The following is an 18,943-nucleotide window of genomic DNA, read 5'->3' as shown; positions in this document are numbered from 1 at the left end:
ACCTTACCTGAAGTGTTATCGGTCAGTGCTTTTTTGCTTGCCTGTGATTAATGGTCTTTTTGTACCTCCCTCTCCAAGGAAAATGCTACATACATACAACTACAAACAAAACCTTCCTTTAAATCAAATAGGGTCCCTCAGTTAATGTGCATCCATCTTCCCTAAAAACAAGTACCTCATCACAACAATGGCACTCAGTGCTTGATAAAACACTAAGCACATCAAACACCAGACATTGTGAAAACTGTGCTCCAAATTAATTCTGACTGCATAAGGGGGGTTCAATTACTTGTTCCACCATCTTCCACAGCAGTATAATTTTTTATAAATTAAAATAATTGATTAATAATGTAACCAAATTGATAATAAAGGTTGGTAAATTGTTCCTTGCTTTAGCTTCTGTTAATCTAGTTAAATCAATATTCTTATAACTTACCACCAAGTTCTGTAGGGCAATAACACAACCCTCTATTTATAGTAGTGTGATACCTTTGATATATGTAAAGATGTAGGACTTGTGCTTCACAGAATGACACAGAGATCCCCGAGCAGATAGCAGAACTGCTAAACCCACAGCTAGTGACCTACAAAGGCAAGTGCTCAATTGCATTTGAAGGTATTACCTCAATACTATCCCAATCTGATCAAGTTGGATAGCTCAGATATGAGATGCCTTTCTGCAAACTACTACAATGAAAGGCACATTTCCCTGCCTTTCCAATTCTGCATTTAGCAGAGGGAAACCCTAATCTGACTAGGAAGATGTAAATGTGTCCTTAGGTATCTGCAAATATAATGCCATAAATGCCTAGCTCACAGTGTAAGACCAGATTAGGTATTAGGGCCACATACATAGGCTGGATAAAATTCTACATCTCAGAATTAAACCTGGAGCCACCACCACTCTGAGCCTGTGGCTCTGGACTTAACCAAGATAAAACAATGAGTGCAAACAAAATCCTGCACCATTGTGCCAGTCCTTTTCAAGATTCTTTTCAAGAAATACAGCTTGCTCCTGCTTCCTTCACAGTCTGCAAGAATATAATGGGAAATACTGCTACTTGATAAAATCAAAGGCACCTAAAAAATATCAAGATGTTGGAGTTTGTATGGCACTCACAGTGTTTGTAAGCGTTATCTCAGTACTCATCCCTAAGGGAGTCTTAATGTCTCCCAATTTTAAAGTCTCTTAGAGGGTTCTTATTTTTATTTTGAACCTAGAATTGAATATAGCACATGTTTATTTTTTTTTCCTAGATCAGTGATGTTAAAAATAGATAATGTAAGCTAAATAACATGTCTCTAATTAATGGCAGAAAATAAATAGAACTGTAACTCAATATACAAAATTTTCTTCTGCCCATGTAACATGTAGTTAAAACCAGAGTTGATTAAAAACACAAAGAGGAGATAGACTCATCATCCCCTCTCTGAGTTCCAAGCCCTTCAAATAACTCTTAACAACAGCACTGATTAGATGCAAAATCAGAAGTCTTGAAGGTAAAAATTAAAATGCCAGGGTCCAAGCAAGTATTTTGATCAGTTTAAGAAACAAAGTCAGACAGAGATGCAATTTATATAAGTTGTACCTATGCAAACAAATCCCACATGAAGTATCGACTGGCATAAAGTGCAAAAGCATTATCATTATTAGAGAAATAAAACCAAAATAACTTTGTTTTTGCAGGAGTAAGGATGATTTTTTATAGAAATGTAATTTATTTTCATTTGCCCTACTTTAAGCTGGTAAGTAAAAAAAATATATTCAGGTATTTGAAGTTACAGATAGCAGTTCATAAATAAGGATGCTAACAACTTCTTTTGAAACTAAAACCTGATAACTGAAAGGAGGGAAAGGAAGGGGAAAATTTTATTATTATTATTATTATTATTATTATTATTATTATTATTATTATTATTATTATTATTTCAACTTGCTTTCAGTCTATGTCACTTCCCTTTTCTGTAAAATGTTGCTTTCTTGTTTCACTAGTGTAGGACACAAATTTAAAAAGACCCACTAAGTCTAATCAAGTATAGATTATTTCAGTTCACACACTTCTTCCTTCAAAAAGAACCTTTGAATTTCATTGTTAAGCAATGAAACATTTTTAGAGCCTATGCAACTTTCACTGATGGCAACTAGAGCAGGCTTACTACTTATAAAATGGCAGTTCCACCATAGTAGAATAACTGCATTCATAACTGGAAAAACACATTTTATTCCCATGCCTACTCATAACACTTCAGCTTTTTTCTTTTATACAGCAAAATCAATATACAGTAATCAGGCAGTCTACAGTGATAGAAACATTGGTATTTAATTTACAAATTTTTATTAAATTCCGGTTTGGGTTTTCAGAAGATAAAATAGATAAACAAATGAGTCTGTTAACAACTGAAAATTCACAGCTAACCAGAAGATTCAATTACCTTCCATTATTTTGGATTAATTTAAAATGTGTCAATGTGCTTTAAAAACAAACCAAACTTTCAAGGAACCACCTCACCTTACTGGAAACCTTGCAGACATGTTGCTCAGAGATGATGAAGATGATGAGAGTCCTGCCTGTTTCACAGGTCTCAGTTTGGAAAGATAGATACTCTCTCTGTTTAGTACCTACTTCTCAAAACAGAGTGGTCTAAAAGTTTGAATTCATAAGTCCTTTTAAAATCAAGCCACATCTCACTTGCCAATACAAGATTTGGAAACTAAAACATTAAATGAGTCAGATGTAGCGATTAAAGCAGTCAAGGCAAAGAAGAATTTATACTGGAAAAAATGTCCATTGAGCCTGCATGGAGCTATGTAACCCCCTTGCTTTCCTATTACATTTACCCAGTGTATTGGAGTTAAAATTCGTTTTTAGCTGCAATTCTGTATTGGACTACACAGCCACGAAAAATATTATACCCAGATGCTAGAATTGTTCAAACAGTAGAAAAAAAAATAGTCTGCCAATTTTTAATGTATTGCTATAATTCTCAAAATACTTTAAAAAAAAACCCCAAAACAAAACCCCAAAACAACACAAAAAAACCCAAAAAACAACTCCAAAAACCTCAAGCCTTTCTTAGTATTTGAAATAGATTTTTTTTAAGAAGAATACTACTTTTGCTTTTTGGGGGAGAAAAATACTTGTTTCTCTTGCATCAAGATGCAAATTCAATAACCTTATGACTTTTGTTCCAAAATACATCAATAAAATTGGAATACTGCTGTCACCATTTCCAATCTCCAACTGATTAATTTCAATTTTACATTAGGTAAGATGACTATATGGACACCTATGAAAGAATAAATGCAATCCAAGGGCCTGATTGCACAGCAAGATTGACGAGATGTAAAATTTAAGATGCACTATAAACTGAAATTCAATATTCACGTGAACATAAATTAACTTCAGAAGTCCTTGTTTTCCACAGCAAGTATGTTTCCTTTCATATCCCCTTAATATGATTACATTTAAAATGCAGACAGGAGCTATTATTTATGACAACTCTGCAGATTTCAAAATTTTGACTGTGAGCACAACTGAGAAAAATTCCCCTAATCCTGAGAACATTTTCAGGAGTAGGGTAATGTCTCCCTGTGGATGGTTGACACTAACTGGAAAATGAAAGTTTCATGGGCCAAGATAAAGTGAGGGAGCAATCACTCACCAGTTACTGTCATGGGCAAAACAGACTCAGCCTGGGGACAAATTAACTGAATTCAACACCAATCAGACATGTGTAAGATAAATGAGCAATATAACTAAATATAAAAACTCCTTTCCTCCAAGGGGCTAAACTTCACTGAAAATATTCTCTACATTCTCCCTCGCCAGCAGAGCGTGGGGACAGGGAATGGGGGCTGCAGCCAGTTCATCACACGTTCTCTTTTCCACTCCTTCCTCCTCAGAGGGAGATCTCCTCTCAGTCTTCTCCTGCAGGAGACATGAACTGCTCCAACATGAGTGCTTCCCGTGGGATGCAGTTCCTCCTGACCTGCTCCACGACTGGTCCCTTCCAAACGGCACAGTCCTTCAGGAACTGACTGTTCCAGCATGGGTCTCTCATGAGGTTCATTGACTCCCTTGTATCCACCTTTCCAAGTAATACAATAACAATGCAAACAACACTAACAATGAATTTATTTGCATTCATCTGTAGGTTGAATAATTTGATGTTTCTGCAATGAGCTTTAGCAAAAACAAAACCCACATATTTGGGGTTTGGAGATGACTTGTTTCCATGCTTGTGAAAAAGAACTACTTTAGATCTCCCATTATAAATTCCTCTTTATAGAAAAAAAAAGTATGTTGGGAAAAGTATGCACAGAAAGTTTGAAAACACAATAATGGAAGATTTTTAAATTATTATTATATTTTAAAACTATATTTAATGTACACACAAAAAGGAAAACTTTACATGTAGCAACTGAAGAGAGAAGAATTAAATATAGTTTGCAAATCTATAAATGTGATTCCTATCTACGTTATCTACTCATATAGTGTGTTCATAGATATATTATTATTTATAAGATACATACAGGCATCAAAGTCCCTTAAAAGTTGAAGTTCTGAAAGACTCTAAGAGCTGCAGGAAAAATCAATATTGGAAAAGTACAGAAAAATATTTTTAAATCAATCTTTTGAAATAGTGTACTAGTAGTTGACACGATACCTATATTTGCAATCACCCTCTGGTCCTTGGAATTGCAACTAAAATTTTCAAAGTTAGCTGTATGGAAATGATAACTCCAGCATATTTCATAACACTGCCATGCAACACTGCCATATCCATGAACAGGATAATGTTCAACACTCACATCTAAAAAATGCTATTTTTAAAAATTTTAATCAGCTGCCTAGTATTAGACTCATGAATACAGTTTAACCATGATTGGGTTTCTAGTAATCAAGGTACATTTGCTCAGTCAACACTCTTTAATAGAATCAATCCTTTCAAGTAGATTAAGGCTAGTGCTGTTATGCCTACCAGAAAAGCAATTACTGGTTTAGATCTGTTATTAGTTAACATTTTCTGTTTAGAGACCACCATGAACTCTCTTTGCAAGACTTCTTCTGCACTTCTCTAGCCTCACCTAAGATAAAGCAGTAACACTTCTTTAGTATTACAGAAGTGATTTATCTCACTATTTTAATTGTTTTCAACTTCTACAGTACATCTATACACTTGATGATAGTGTGCTACAATAATAAAACAACTCATGGTCACAGCAGTCTAGAGTGCTCTAACACACTGCAGTATAATTCAAAGCATTATATTCAAATTTCTAAATAATCACGACAGAATTTCTGAATAATTTAGCCATTCAAAATTTCTCAAATTAAGTTTTTCATCTCAGAGAATCACATTTTCTAAATTATATTCCCTCTGTACATATCCTGAAAAAGACATCTGAATTGTCACTGTGCTAATAGAAACAAAAATAAACCTTACCTGAGATAACTCATTAGTATCCACAAGTCCATTGTTATTTGCATCAAAATAACTGAACATTTGATCTGTAAGAAGTTTCTTTAATGCCATTTTCTCACCAACAGATCTATCTTTTGATTGTGCAATGTATCTCTGGTTTTGTAGATCCAGTAACATATTTTTTACTTCAGTGTATTCAGTAGGTTTGCATTTATCCCCTAAAAAGAAAATACACAAAACAAGATTATTTGGAACTTGATTTCCTATTAAAAGTTTAAAGGTAAAAAAACCAAACCTGAAACATGAAAAAGCATATAGCACTACAAACAGGGTTCTTTTAAGAGATGAGAAACTAATTCTGTAGTAGTTTGAACCATAACATTTATTTGTCTGGACTTCAAATTAAACCAAAAACAAAGTATTGCAGTTTTAGATATTTTCTTAGACAATGTGTTGGGTTTTTTTTTAATAGAAACTAAGGAAACTTTAATCAGTTTCAAAGCCTGCACTTTTTTTAATTTATCATTCTTTAAATGTGTGCCTGAAGATTTATTAAAGTTTTACCTCTAGTAAAGCTTTTCATATAAATGTATGCAAAAACCCCTGCAAATATGACAGAAAAATATATGCTATATATTTCATAATAATATGTGACTTCAGAAAGAAGAAATTACTCTTGAGTGCTCATACACTATCTTTACCTTTTCATTTATTGAACATAGCAAGCTTATTTGAACACGAAAAGGTGGGATTGCAAAAGGAAGGGAAAGGATATCTTTGACAAGATCTGATTTACTCCTTTCATTATCAAGTCCTCTATAAAGTGGAAAATGTTACAGAAATGTCCTGCATACAATGATTACAGTCAGTACTCATTTTGAAGCAAACCATAAAATAATGTATGCCTGGTGTTTTCTTATGTCAGTTGCTGCATATTTTAAACTGGATAGAGAAACAGTTTCAAAGAGTTTTTTGGTGGTTTTTATTAAGATAATCTTAGGATTTTGAAAGGGCTTTTTATAAGATGAGACATGCAAATGTGCACCAGCCTAACACCATCTATTTGTTGTAGATGTATATTCGCAGTTAGCCAATATTTAACTTTAAGCAGTGACTCAAGACTAGAGCAATATACTGATTAGCAAAGAAAGAAATTTTGTAATCTTCTTTTTAGTCACTATTCTGAAGTTACATGGATTTATGAGAAACTACTATTTACCTCATGGAAACTGCGGAGGCAGTTTTTTTGTAAGTGGATCTTTTAAGAATTATTTAATTTATATGTATGGGACTGGAATTAATTATTTTGGTTTATTTAATGGCATGTGCATTGTTATGGTGATATTGTGAACATGTCCACAGGCATTACAAAAGGCAGAGAGGGAAAAAGTTCCTAAATGCTTCTCACTATCTTAGAAAGACTCAGATCTAGAAGAGAAGGATTTATGATAGATATTAAATCATGGAAGAAAAAATGGCTTTTGGAATCAAAACCACTCTAGCCTTTTTTGTTTTGGTTTTTCTAAAAGCCACCAACTGCTATATAACTATCTAAGTAACAGAAATAGACAGACCCAAGTTGTATTTAGCTGACAGCCTAAGCTATGCATAGTATTTGCATATTTGTCCTCATCTGCCAGGGGCATGAAGATTGAGGCCATACAATTTGTAAGAGTTGAGTTCTGCATGACTGCTTTTCAGAGGTCTAATGCAGAAATACTCAGTAGGGAAACGTGTTTATTCCTCTGGCATTCTGAAGCTGCAGTGAGCAAACCTTGCCATCTGAAGGGATGCAGGCTCCAGGTGGTGGGGAGGGAAAAGAGCACTTAACTTGAACATACTCTAATTCATTTGGGTGAACTCCAAGAGACTGGGCCAGAAAACAAGTACCATCTTTGTCTCCCCTAGAAAACTTTTCTGGCTGTGGTGCCTTTGAAAAGACAGTCTGGCTGCAGGTGATGACAAACACCATTTTGCCCACACTCATGGCAGGGATGCAGGGATGGCAGGGAAGACAAGACAAATCCTATTTGTTAGTTAGTGTACAGCTATCAGAGCTAGCTGCCACATTCAGATTTTAGCCCCTAAAAAGATCAGTCTCATTCTGCAAGTTTAAAACTGCGAATAGCTATTCTTTACAGATACAGAACATAGTAAAAGAGTTAGTTTTTTTAAATAACACCTGTTAAGTCATGGATTTGTCACAGGAGCACTGACAACTTGCTTCATGTCTGAGTTTAAAAGAGAAACTCACATTGATCAGTTTTCTTCCTTCAAGCACAGAACCATGTCTGTCCCTTTAATGATTGGCCAAGAATTGAGAAGAGGTTTTCATCTCAACAAAGGCAATAATAATGCCAATGTTCATTTGAATACTGAAGATTATTTAATTATAAATTCTGGACAACTTATGCGCAAATCGCACAAATATTTCCATGAGTGATTTTACAAGTCATGCAAATTTAGAGGAAAAACAATTAAATGTATGCATCACATGATCATGAAAACATTGCAGTAATTAGTTGCATTTTTTACTTTTAACTCCAAATAGAGTTTATGGAAAGAAGTTGTAAAAGAAGTTTGATCACAGTCCAGGAAAGACATTTTAGTGTACTTTAAACATTACCTTTACATCTAAAACTTAAGGAAAAATGAGCTAATGCATTCTGTCACAACACCTGTTCAGAGAGAGAATTCAGAAAATATCTTTTCCATGACACTTCTATTTCTCTTTGCACAGCACAAACTTCTGTAGCTAGAAAAATAGTCCTAAAAGAGCAGTTAAATATTGCATGTTTATAAACCATTTATACATTTTACCAGAGGAGAAAATTATTTGTATTATTTTTAAATAAAAAACATAAATGCTCTCTAATAAAAAATAATCTGAGAGACTGCTAATGCCACAAGTTTGGGTACTTCCTGCAGAAAAAATTTCATTCACAAATTCAGTGAAGTAATCTGTTAGAAATACTATATTATGTATGTTTTGATCTAACACCCACTTTCTAAATATTACTATAAATTTTATCAGTTCACTTGAAACCAGTGAAAGATGAGCTGCCAGTTTATGATCTTAGCTAACTAAAGTTGAGGTAAACCAGGTCTCCACATCTATACTACATTAAAAACTTTTCAATTTTATACATAATTGAAAGTAGTCTTTACACCAACATCTAATATTTAAGGACAAGCACGATGGATGGATATTACTGACAGATGAAGGAATCACCAGGAAACAATGAGAGACTCCTAGTGAACACAGGCCACAATTTCATTAACAAATTGCTTCTCATTGTCTTGATTGCCTTTTACTGCAATATTTGAGGAAGTGTGAAGCTGATGTTTAAATTACAGGAATGAGGCTCTGTTTACAAGAGACCTCCCCCAGGCTGGAGTAGCAGCAGAGAGAAAAATTCAGTTGCTTTATTTATGTTCTAATTTAGTAAGCATTAGTTGCGAAATAGTTGTCTCAATGACACATGAATGGTAAATGGGGATTAGTATGTCAATCTTTGTAGTGAGGAAAATTAATTTATGCTTAACAAAATTGAGAAAGACAAACTACTGGGAATACACTACACTATATTACTTCCAAAAAGGCCTACTAAATTCTATATAATTAGCTACATACATGAAAGGGTAACTGACATGTACATAATTTACTGACTTAATTCCATTTTTTAGTACTTTTTTCTTTCATTTTTGAACAAGAATTCCTACAAAAATAAATAGCTATTTTCTGAAAAAAAAAATCCCAGAAAGTAATAATAGAAAAAGGAAACACAATATTTGCTTTCCTGTTCGTTTCATTCATGGAAAGGACCAGTTCTACTACACAAGAGTTTTTCTCCAAAAAACCAACCAACTAACCCCAAAACAAACAAAAAACCCTCAGTAAAAAAACCCTCAGTAAAAAAAAACCCTCTACCATGATTTATTTCACAAGTTTTAAGCCATTCTCTATGTAATCATAGAAGATGTGCAGAAACCTAAAAGTGACAGGACAAACACAATGGAATCTGAGTGCAGGTCTCCAGTTCCATATTTTGCTCTTTCTGAAATAGTGATATTCTTAGGGTTTAATTCATTCAAACTCAAAAATAGTAGAAAAATTGAAATATTTGCTGTTTCCATCCATTCAGGGCAACAGTTTTATAGCTGTATCCCTGTTACCTAGGAAACAGCTTAAATTTAGATTTTGAGTGCTACTGTCCTTCTAGACAGTATTGAATGCTGGTATCTGCCTAAAACAGAAAAAGAAGTTCTGTTGGACAATTAGTTATGCTTAATTTGTAAGAGAAAAATTATCACAAAATTAACTAATTATTTTTGAAAATGTGGGAAAAGAACATACACATTCTTATCACCTACAGAAAAATAATAAAGAATCAGCTAAGTTAATAATTTAGGGAACACTCCTTACATCCAAAGTCAGATCTCAGATTGTTGTATTTTGTAGTTTTTGGAAAATCATGAATATACACAAAGAAGAAAAGAATGCACACATTTAAAAAACACAATAAAGCAAACCATTTGATTTCTCAGTCCTTTCACCACATTCATGGTTAACACTAGCTTTTCTTTGCCTGAGCCACTCCATTTAGCAGGAACAACCCCTGTGTCAGAAAGCTAATATTCATAGCATATTTATCCCTACAAAAGACATCAGCTGCTGAGATACTACTTGATTCTGAGCTATCTGTAATTTGCAGAGAGTTTTATCTCTATCTATTGATAGATTTTTATCGATATCTATTTAGCACAAACAGTTTCCACATTATTGTTTTAAAACTAAAATAACTTTGGATCTTTCAGACATGGCAACCAGTTTTCAGTGAAGCATATCTCATATGAGCAGTTTTAAATAATCCAAAACAGATTTATGCATAAATCAGATTGTAGGTAATGGAATAGACCTGATAAGCAACAACTTCTAACCTTCTACATTCTGAACATATTCAGAATAATTTCACTGCAAAATCACAAATTATATTGCTTGGAGCAAACATGAGAAATTAATCCAAGATTATATATATATATATATATATATATATACATACACATACATACAGAAAATTATACAGATATGCACACACACATTCATATGCACATTCACATGGACATATCTGATATCAATAAATTTCAAACATAACATAAGGGGAAACTTGAAGGTCTTCATTCATTCAGCTATTTCTCAACATCTGTCTATAGTTAAAGCATGGAAGTTGTACTCTTACTTGTAGGCCTAACAAATAAAGAGACACTGTAGACACGGAAATTGCTTAGGTTTATCTGAAAGAAACTTCAAGTCAGATATCATTTCACAATATCTTATTTTTCGATATAAAATTCATATCTTCCAAATCTAGAGGTCAAAAGTTTTGACCCTTATTCTTTGGTCTCATTGAAGCTCTGGACTTAGAAGAGAAACAATCTCACCCATGCAACAGAACTAAATTTTGACCTATGGCCCAGAGTTTGAAGCAGGTGGAGAGGAAAACTTTACACTCAAAGCAAATAAAGAGGGATTAACATCAAAGCTTTTCCTTGTTGAAGCTACGTTTTAAATAAAGTATGAGAATTTGAGAATTTTCTACTATTTAAAAAAACCCAGGAGATTTCAGGCCTACAAATTTTGGCCCAACAGCTGCTCAGATTTACGCATTCAGACGTAGTAAAAAAAAAGAAAGAACAAAAAAAAAAAAAAAAGACATTTTGAATATTTTGAATCTGTGTTTGGCTTCTGGGTTTTTGGGTTTTTTTGGGAGGACTGGGGGGCTGGGTAATTTACACACAGCAGATGTGCTGCTTTCAGTCTTATTGTGCAGCATCCATCCAAACTTTCTAATGAACATATACAATTATCTAAATCTAAATTCAGCATTACTGCCAAAGTCAAGATACTTAGGTGTTAGGGACTTCAACTACTCAATTCTGTTGTGCAAATAGATTTAAATAGCTACAAATTTTTTTAATGTTCAACAGTGCTCTCTATTGTTACAGAATATACATATAAAAATAGCTCCCACATAAACAAAGCATGCAATTATAGAGAAACAGGCACACAAATACAAAAGTTTAAAGTTATATCTGTTATTGTCCTTGAAAAATACTTCTAATTAATTACTATAGCTGGTATATAAAACAGAAATTAATTTAGATTTTCAAAGCCTTAGATGTACTTTGTAAATAAGGAATAATGTTGTCCTTTCCTCAGATACCCCCAGTTAAAATGTCCTGAACCACTGCAACTCTTCAAAACTAAAATTCATAAGACAAAAATAATAATATCCCTTAATACCACATATTGGCACAAGTCTGGTGTCCAGACTTATTTGGGGATACATATAATCAGCTTTTCACTGCCTAAACAATCAATAGTTCAGATATACTACTCAGATCTTCCTTAGAGAAATGCCATTTAGCTTAAGAGACAGCAGAAGCTGTAATAAATTTGCATTAAGACTGACCAAAAAAGTAACTGAAAATCAGTTACAAAAAGTACTGAAATCAGCTTTTGGGGTAGTGATCTGTGTTATTCTTCCGGTTGTTAATGCAGAGTAGTTCTTATATCACAGATCTCTGGATGGAAGGAAACAGGTCATATAAACTTTCACCTTCAAGCTGGCATTTGAAAGCTCTAGCAGGTTGGCAGTAATGAGCAAAACATCATTTTCCACAGCTGAGGAAACAGTGAATGTTGGGATTGTATGGACTGCATGTTAGCACCATAAACACTGTTAGCAGTGCTAGTCTAAAACTGGAAAATACAGGACTCTTCCACAGGATTGACCCTGTGGTGAAACAACTCAAATCCACACTGATTTCATACAGTGATAGCACTTCTCAGCACTTCTCATGTCTTTCATGCTTACTTTGAGGTATTATACCACGGTAAAGAAGAGATGAAAATGAGTGCATTTTACAACTGAAGGGTTTTGGTTTTTTTCTTGTATCCAGCTCAAGCTTTTAGATCAGGTTTTCTATTTTGTTTCATACACTTTTTAAAAAATTAACCTTCTGTTTCATCAGTAAACATTAATGCATAACATTAACAAGATAATCTCGGCTTCCTTGTCCTCCTTAAAAGAAATTTGAGAAAGAAAAAGAGAAAATAACTATGTCCCAAAGGAAGGCATTATTAAAAATGAAGGTTGAGACAGAAGTTTAATGCAGCATTTTATTTTCCCCTCTAGTAGAGTTAATGCAACCATTGCTGCTGTTAGCTTCCTCCCACAGGGCTTAAACAATTTTTGACTTGAAGTATCTTAAGCGATGCTATGAAAGTTGTAAAACGCTATAGGCCTACATTAAAAAAAAAAAAAAAGCATTCCACATCCAGCAAGAAAACACTTGTGGAATGTAAGCCTCACCAGAAAAATCTATGCAGAATTCTACTTCTGCTTCTTGGGAAGCATGTATCAGAGGGCTCTCTCTTATTAAACACAAACAGAGAAACAGAAAGCTACTGAAACAGATGAAATAATAATAATCTTCCTTTTCTCAAAAGCTTCCCAGAAACGTGGAGTATTAATATGTTATGAAGGTAAGGAATGAAGAGTGGGCTAAGCCAAACTAAAAAGGTACTAAAATTTTGGGGGATGAAAGAAAAAGAAGACAGTTCTATTGCTCCATTTCTATTTCTTGTCCACCGTCACCTATGCCGACTTTTTCCTTTATTTCACCTTTAGCACGGTTGGGTTTTGCTGCAAATAGCAGAAGTTGTTACATTCAGTCTTTTGTTATAAGAAAAGGAGGCTCAGTTTTATTTGTGTGCGTATATATATGGAACCAAAAATTAACAATAACTTGGCATCACACACACTTGTGTCTGAATTTCTACTCAGACTCCTACTTGAAGTTAGAGTGGTGTAAATCAATGCAGAGAAAGACAAAAGCCAGGCCTACATAACCAGACTTGTATTTAGAGATGCAGTATGAACCTTGCAAAGTTCTCAGATTATGCACTAAGTTTGACCAGTCATCCTTAAAAAGTGTTTTGTTCATTCTTTTCTTTCACAGTCACAGAATAGGCTACGTAGAGAAAACAGATCAATATTTGAATTGAATACTCCTGAATTCCTAAAAATACGTGTTTTGATACAGGATTATTTTTATATAAATTTTATATAAAATCTCTGAAATAGGTGGTCTGGTTTACGTATGGAAACATGTCAGCTATCATAAAATAACATCCAACACTTTAAAATATGGACTTTCAACCTGTCAACTAGCATGTGCCACAGAGCAACTGGGTACATCTATCCCCTCACAATAGATGATGTAAACTGACAGTTTTCATTCTATATGTCTCCTGTTTAAAGATAAATGAAGACAGTTAGTGTAAGATTTCAAAATATGCAACCTGCAAAAGGGATACAATTCTTGCCTATTTGTAGAAGTGTTATTTCCACATCTGCTGTTTCTATTTTCCTCCTTTCAGACTTGGACTTTGATGTAAATAGACTTCCAGTCTCTAAAAACAAATTCTGAATGAAAAATAAGATTATAGGCTGTCTTTTGGGGTATTTCTCTTTAGGGGGATTCTCATCTCACACCATGCTAAAACGCTCTTCATCAACACAAATTTTGTAAAGTTTCTGCACAGTATTGAAGGCATACAGGTTCAGCTGGTTTATGGAGAAGGAGCCATGAGAGCAAATGCCAAGAGCAGAGAATCTTTCAGGGACTGAATTAAAGTAACATCTGCATACTATAAAGACCCTTAACTGTGAAAGAAAACCAGTGAAAAGGGCCAAGTTTTCCTCCAAGCTATTAAAGAAATCATTACATTCAAATTCTTCCTAAACATAATGGAAAACTAATTTTCAAACTTCACACACAAATCTATTGTGAAAACACTTTTGTTTCAATTTTCAGATTACTAAACAACAGGTGCAAATGTCAAACAGGTTAACAAATAAGAATAGATACATTAAACATTAAATGCCAATGAAAAGTAACCCCCTGACACGTAATATTGCTATTACAGTTCCAGAGAAAATACATTAGGAAATTATGTCAGAAACAGAGTGTGTATATAAATATGTATACTTATGTGTTCTAATGATAATAAAGCAACAGCCTGGTTCAAATGCAAATAAGATAAAAGATGAGTTGTTTAAACCATTGAATGTTGTAAAGGTGTAAATTACCCTGTTAAGAATGGGAAAATTGTATCTGCATAATACTGTTTAAGATACCATTGCAGAACAAGTTTAGCTGCTGTTATATTTTTGTTGTTTCAGAAAAACAGGAACACAGCGGGAACACTATAATAAAGTACTAGCTGTTGTATAGAAATAATTGGAGCTATAAACAAGTATCCTCAGCTCTTATTTTTGTACTAAATAGAAATTAAATCCACAAACTCATTTAAAAAAGCTCTAGAAACAAACTTGATCTATAAATTTCATCTTAGTTGGTTGCTTGAAGTAGCAGGCATAGATTTGATTTAGATAAAATTCACTCAATTTTATTTTCTTATATTGAACAACACCATGGTAAAGAAATAATTATTTTGAAAAAAGATATTCCCTTTCCATACATGACAGAAAATGCACAAATACAATTGTACTACTACGATCAGATTACTTAGTGGATTTTTTCAAACTATATTCTACTTTTATAGACTTGTTCTAGTTGAAAAACAATGTACAAGAAATTCATGGAAAATGCATACTGTGTAAAACATATTTTATATGCAATGAAAAGTGGTGACAATATCTCTAGTGATTCAGCCTGACTGAATTCCACATACTGGCACCAGACTTTTCCCATTGTAACTAATAAGACACACAACACAAATGTTCAAAAATCCTTGTCTAGAAATAAAAAAGCGTGTATTAATTACTATTAGTCTTGAAGTCCTTTAATTCCTGTATCCATAGGAATACAAATCTGATTTAAAGACTGAAGTCTTTAAAAAAAGCAGTACACTGGAAAGAAGATTGTACTGTGATATGTACCACGCATGTTAATGGATGAAAACCTTATTTTAAGGATTTGTAAATTTATGCAGGTTCAACCTAAATTTACCTCTAGACCTTAACTGAAAAGGAAAGAAGAGGGGGAAAAAAAAGGTGAAAAAGAGCTTCATATTATCCTAATTCTGAGATTATTTTCAAGTTTGGTAGTTTTCAGAGCTTCCTACCAGTGAAAGTAACCCAAATTTAGTCTGCCATCTGACTTGGAAACTGAATTCTATCTTTTACAACCAATGGGTACCACAACATTCATGTAATAGAGGCAAAGAATGTTATTGCTGCTGCTATTATTATTACTACTAGTGCTAATACTACTACTATTATTATTCCTGTTCTGAGAAAAGAGTGGAATTAACTAGTAAGATTAACTATGTTTACAAGACATTCCAGTAGCACTGAAAAAGCAAAAAGAAGGCAGCCAGATTAAGGCTTTCCAAAAAGACTTACTCTGCAAATAACCTTGAAAATGAAACTCAATCTTTATTTCTCTTCTTTTTCTACATTCCCTATATAATAAAGAGGAAGTGGTGAGAATGGACATAAAATTTTCTCTTAGAAATTAAAAAATAACCTTAAACTGGATAAATACTGAGATGCTAAAAGTCATTCGTACATTTGCTGTCCTGCTTTTCTAGAATTGTAAATATAGCTGTCTTTGGATCTGGGTTAATAGCGGGCTCTTTCTGGATTCTGTTTTGCTTTAAGGGAAAACATGAATCCAAATATTCTCACCTCCATATTTCTCAGAAATAATTAATACATTATATGTATTGGCAGGAAATAAAATGAACAGCATTTAGATACAGATTATCATCTTTTTAATGAATAACCTTATCTTGCCTTCCACCTTCTCCATTCTGTTGTAAGGAGAGGTAGTCAAGATCCTCCCACACATATAGAAATATATTTTTGAAGTCTCAAACAGACAGTAAATATTAACCAAATTAAATTACCAGTAACCAGAATTGTCTGAGATGCAAAGAACCTGTGCATTTACCTTTTGCAAATTCTTAGGATTGAGAAATATTTTCAGCCTTGTAATAAATTGGAAAATGTACCAGCATGTAAATTGCAACATGGCGCCTTGTGCATATACTACTCATAACATAACCCTGGAATAAATAGGAAAAGGCTGGAAAGCAAGGGCACATGACATGCAGTTCTTTAACAGCTCCCTTTTTGTTAAATTACTGATTCTTTAAAACTCTAAGGAACTGCCACTATTTTTCAATTCAAAACTTTAGTGACTTCCAGAAATGCCCTAACCAATTAAAATTACTTTGAGTCCCACCTGGGAATAACAACCTTTGTTAAAAGCTGTTAATGATAGCTAATTCAGCAGGGGATACACAGCTGTGTGAGTAAACAGAAACTGCAAGAAACCACAATAACTATCTCCCAGAAAGGGATTATCTAGTTATATTTGTAGGTCAGCTGAAGTATGTTGCAAAACTTCAAAGCAGCTTCATCCTTCATGACTTGTAATAGGTTTAAAAACATTGGTTATTCTTCAAAAATCCACCAAGACAAACGGTCAGGAATTTGGGGACTGCATTTGAAATGAAATACCCAATACATGGACAGCTTCATAGCATCACAAGCATCACAAGAACTTATATTTTCACAAGTCATTCTGAGAAAAGTAACTAATTTGAGAAGACACACTAATGAAGGTGGAATTTGTTATTTAATATGAACCTATCCCCTACACCAAATTCGCTGCTTAATTTTTTATGCAAATGCACAGAGGTTTCTTGTGGAAGGGCCTTTCAAGTCTAAGAATAATTAAATAAATTTTTTCAACCCCCTTGAAGAATGTTTTCTATTTGGATATACTATGTATCCCAAGAGACAGGAGGTGTATACCCAAACTTCAAACTATTCTAAATAACAAAAATTATCTCATTAAGAAGAGAGCATTTTTCCTTAATTCTCATGTTCAGTAAATTAGTGTGTGTCAGTAAAGTGAATTACACTGTATTCTCAGCTGCACTCCTAAAAATAAAGCAGATCTGACCTCAAAGAAGGTGGGGGCAGCCTTCCTAAGCCTGACTGAGTGCCCAGGCTTCAGAGGTATCCCTGAGGCATCTTCGCAGGCTCAGCCTCAGATCCTGAGCAGGAGCCAGAGGGCAACAAGAATTTGAAGCATTCTTCACGGAAAAGATTTCAGTGTGAAAGGCCTAAAAACATACTGCAAAAAAGTGAGACAGCCTCACCAAGTCACGTTCCTTAGCAGGCAGTGGGGCACAGTCATGGCACGACACTGACACCTCTGGCTCTACAGGCTTACCCATTTGCTGGCTCACATCAACACCCGTGGCTCTCACAGGGGAAGCCCCTTAATTACAAAGCACAAGCTCAGGTGCAGTTCAGGTGCTGAGAGCAGACATTCCGGCTATAAACTGAGAAACCAGCCTATACCTTAATTGGGTATAATCTTCTAGGTTACCATTAGACAGCTCTAAGGCACTAAGAAAAAGGAAGATTAAAAAAGCCTTAGCTGGATAAATTCCTAAGTCCACACATGCCAGGTTTGTTATGAACAGCAGACCAAGCAATTCCTGACCTGTGAAGGTCACAAGCAGGTTACCAAATTTATCATTCCATTTTTCCCCCACGGGAAAAAGAGACCAGACATGTAAAAAGAAAATCATCATGATAAGGAAAAATATTTTTATAAGTAGGTCTGATTAAAAAAAAAATTACAATCGCTAAACTTTTTTTTTAATTAATATTTTACATCAGGACAGAAATACTAAATTAAGGATGTGAGCAGACACACCAACTTCTTTAGCCGTGCATGAGCACAGAACACCCTCAATAGATACTACTGAAGCTAAAGCACATACCAGTAACAAACATTTCTGAAATATACCATTTCAACATATACATTAAAAATAAGTATATGATGCAATTCATGCTGAACAAAACACAACCACTGCTACAACTGTCACTTTGCCAACCAATCTTCTTGCAAAGGGTCAGATTCAGATATAGGATTCTGAACTCAAATCTGAGCATAAAGTAATTTTATATTGCATATCTCAGCAAAAGACTTGAGGAACACTCAGAAACTCTTCTCAGCATAAAATTTTCCCAGTTTAGGATTCACAAGTGGATATATATTTAGCCAGTTATTTGAGTGTTCTTTTATCTCATCATCAAGGCATGCTGCCATGTTATGACCTTCTGGAACACAATCTATAGTAAATATTTTCCTTCAAAGCTATTCCTCATCACACAATACTGATGGGGACTTTTTTTTTTTTGTCAAAGGTAGTCCTCTAAGCAGAATTTCACCAGACATATGTCATATAACTATTTATTGGTGTGCATTAGATATTGTCAGATATGAAGAAAAATATTTTGTCAGAACAGAGGTATTTGGTCAGCAACAAAAATGGGCTGCTAGAGAGTAGCTCTGTAAACAGATGTGGTTTCTGTTATTGTCCTTTTGCCATCTGACATGAAAATCACATCCAATTTATTTAGATTAGTATTTGTTCAATGCTAAAAATGTCATGCTC

General features: G+C 34.0%; 1 protein-coding gene across 2 annotated transcripts in view; it reads right to left on the bottom strand.

Annotated features, from left to right (window-relative positions):
• The window catches only part of FSTL5 (follistatin like 5), a 272,462-nt gene that overhangs the window by 122,100 nt on the left and 131,419 nt on the right, over positions 1-18,943 (bottom strand). For both annotated transcript variants that reach the window (XM_064710753.1, XM_064710754.1), the window contains exon 5: positions 5,449-5,645. In XM_064710753.1, the coding sequence (XP_064566823.1) occupies positions 5,449-5,645 (197 nt within the window). The remainder of the gene's footprint in view (positions 1-5,448; positions 5,646-18,943) is intronic.

This window comes from Zonotrichia leucophrys, chromosome 4 (assembly GCF_028769735.1).
Source record: "Zonotrichia leucophrys gambelii isolate GWCS_2022_RI chromosome 4, RI_Zleu_2.0, whole genome shotgun sequence".
NCBI lineage: Eukaryota > Metazoa > Chordata > Aves > Passeriformes > Passerellidae > Zonotrichia > Zonotrichia leucophrys.
The sequence above is the reverse complement of the archived record's forward strand: the minus strand, read 5'-3'. Positions and strand labels throughout refer to the sequence as shown.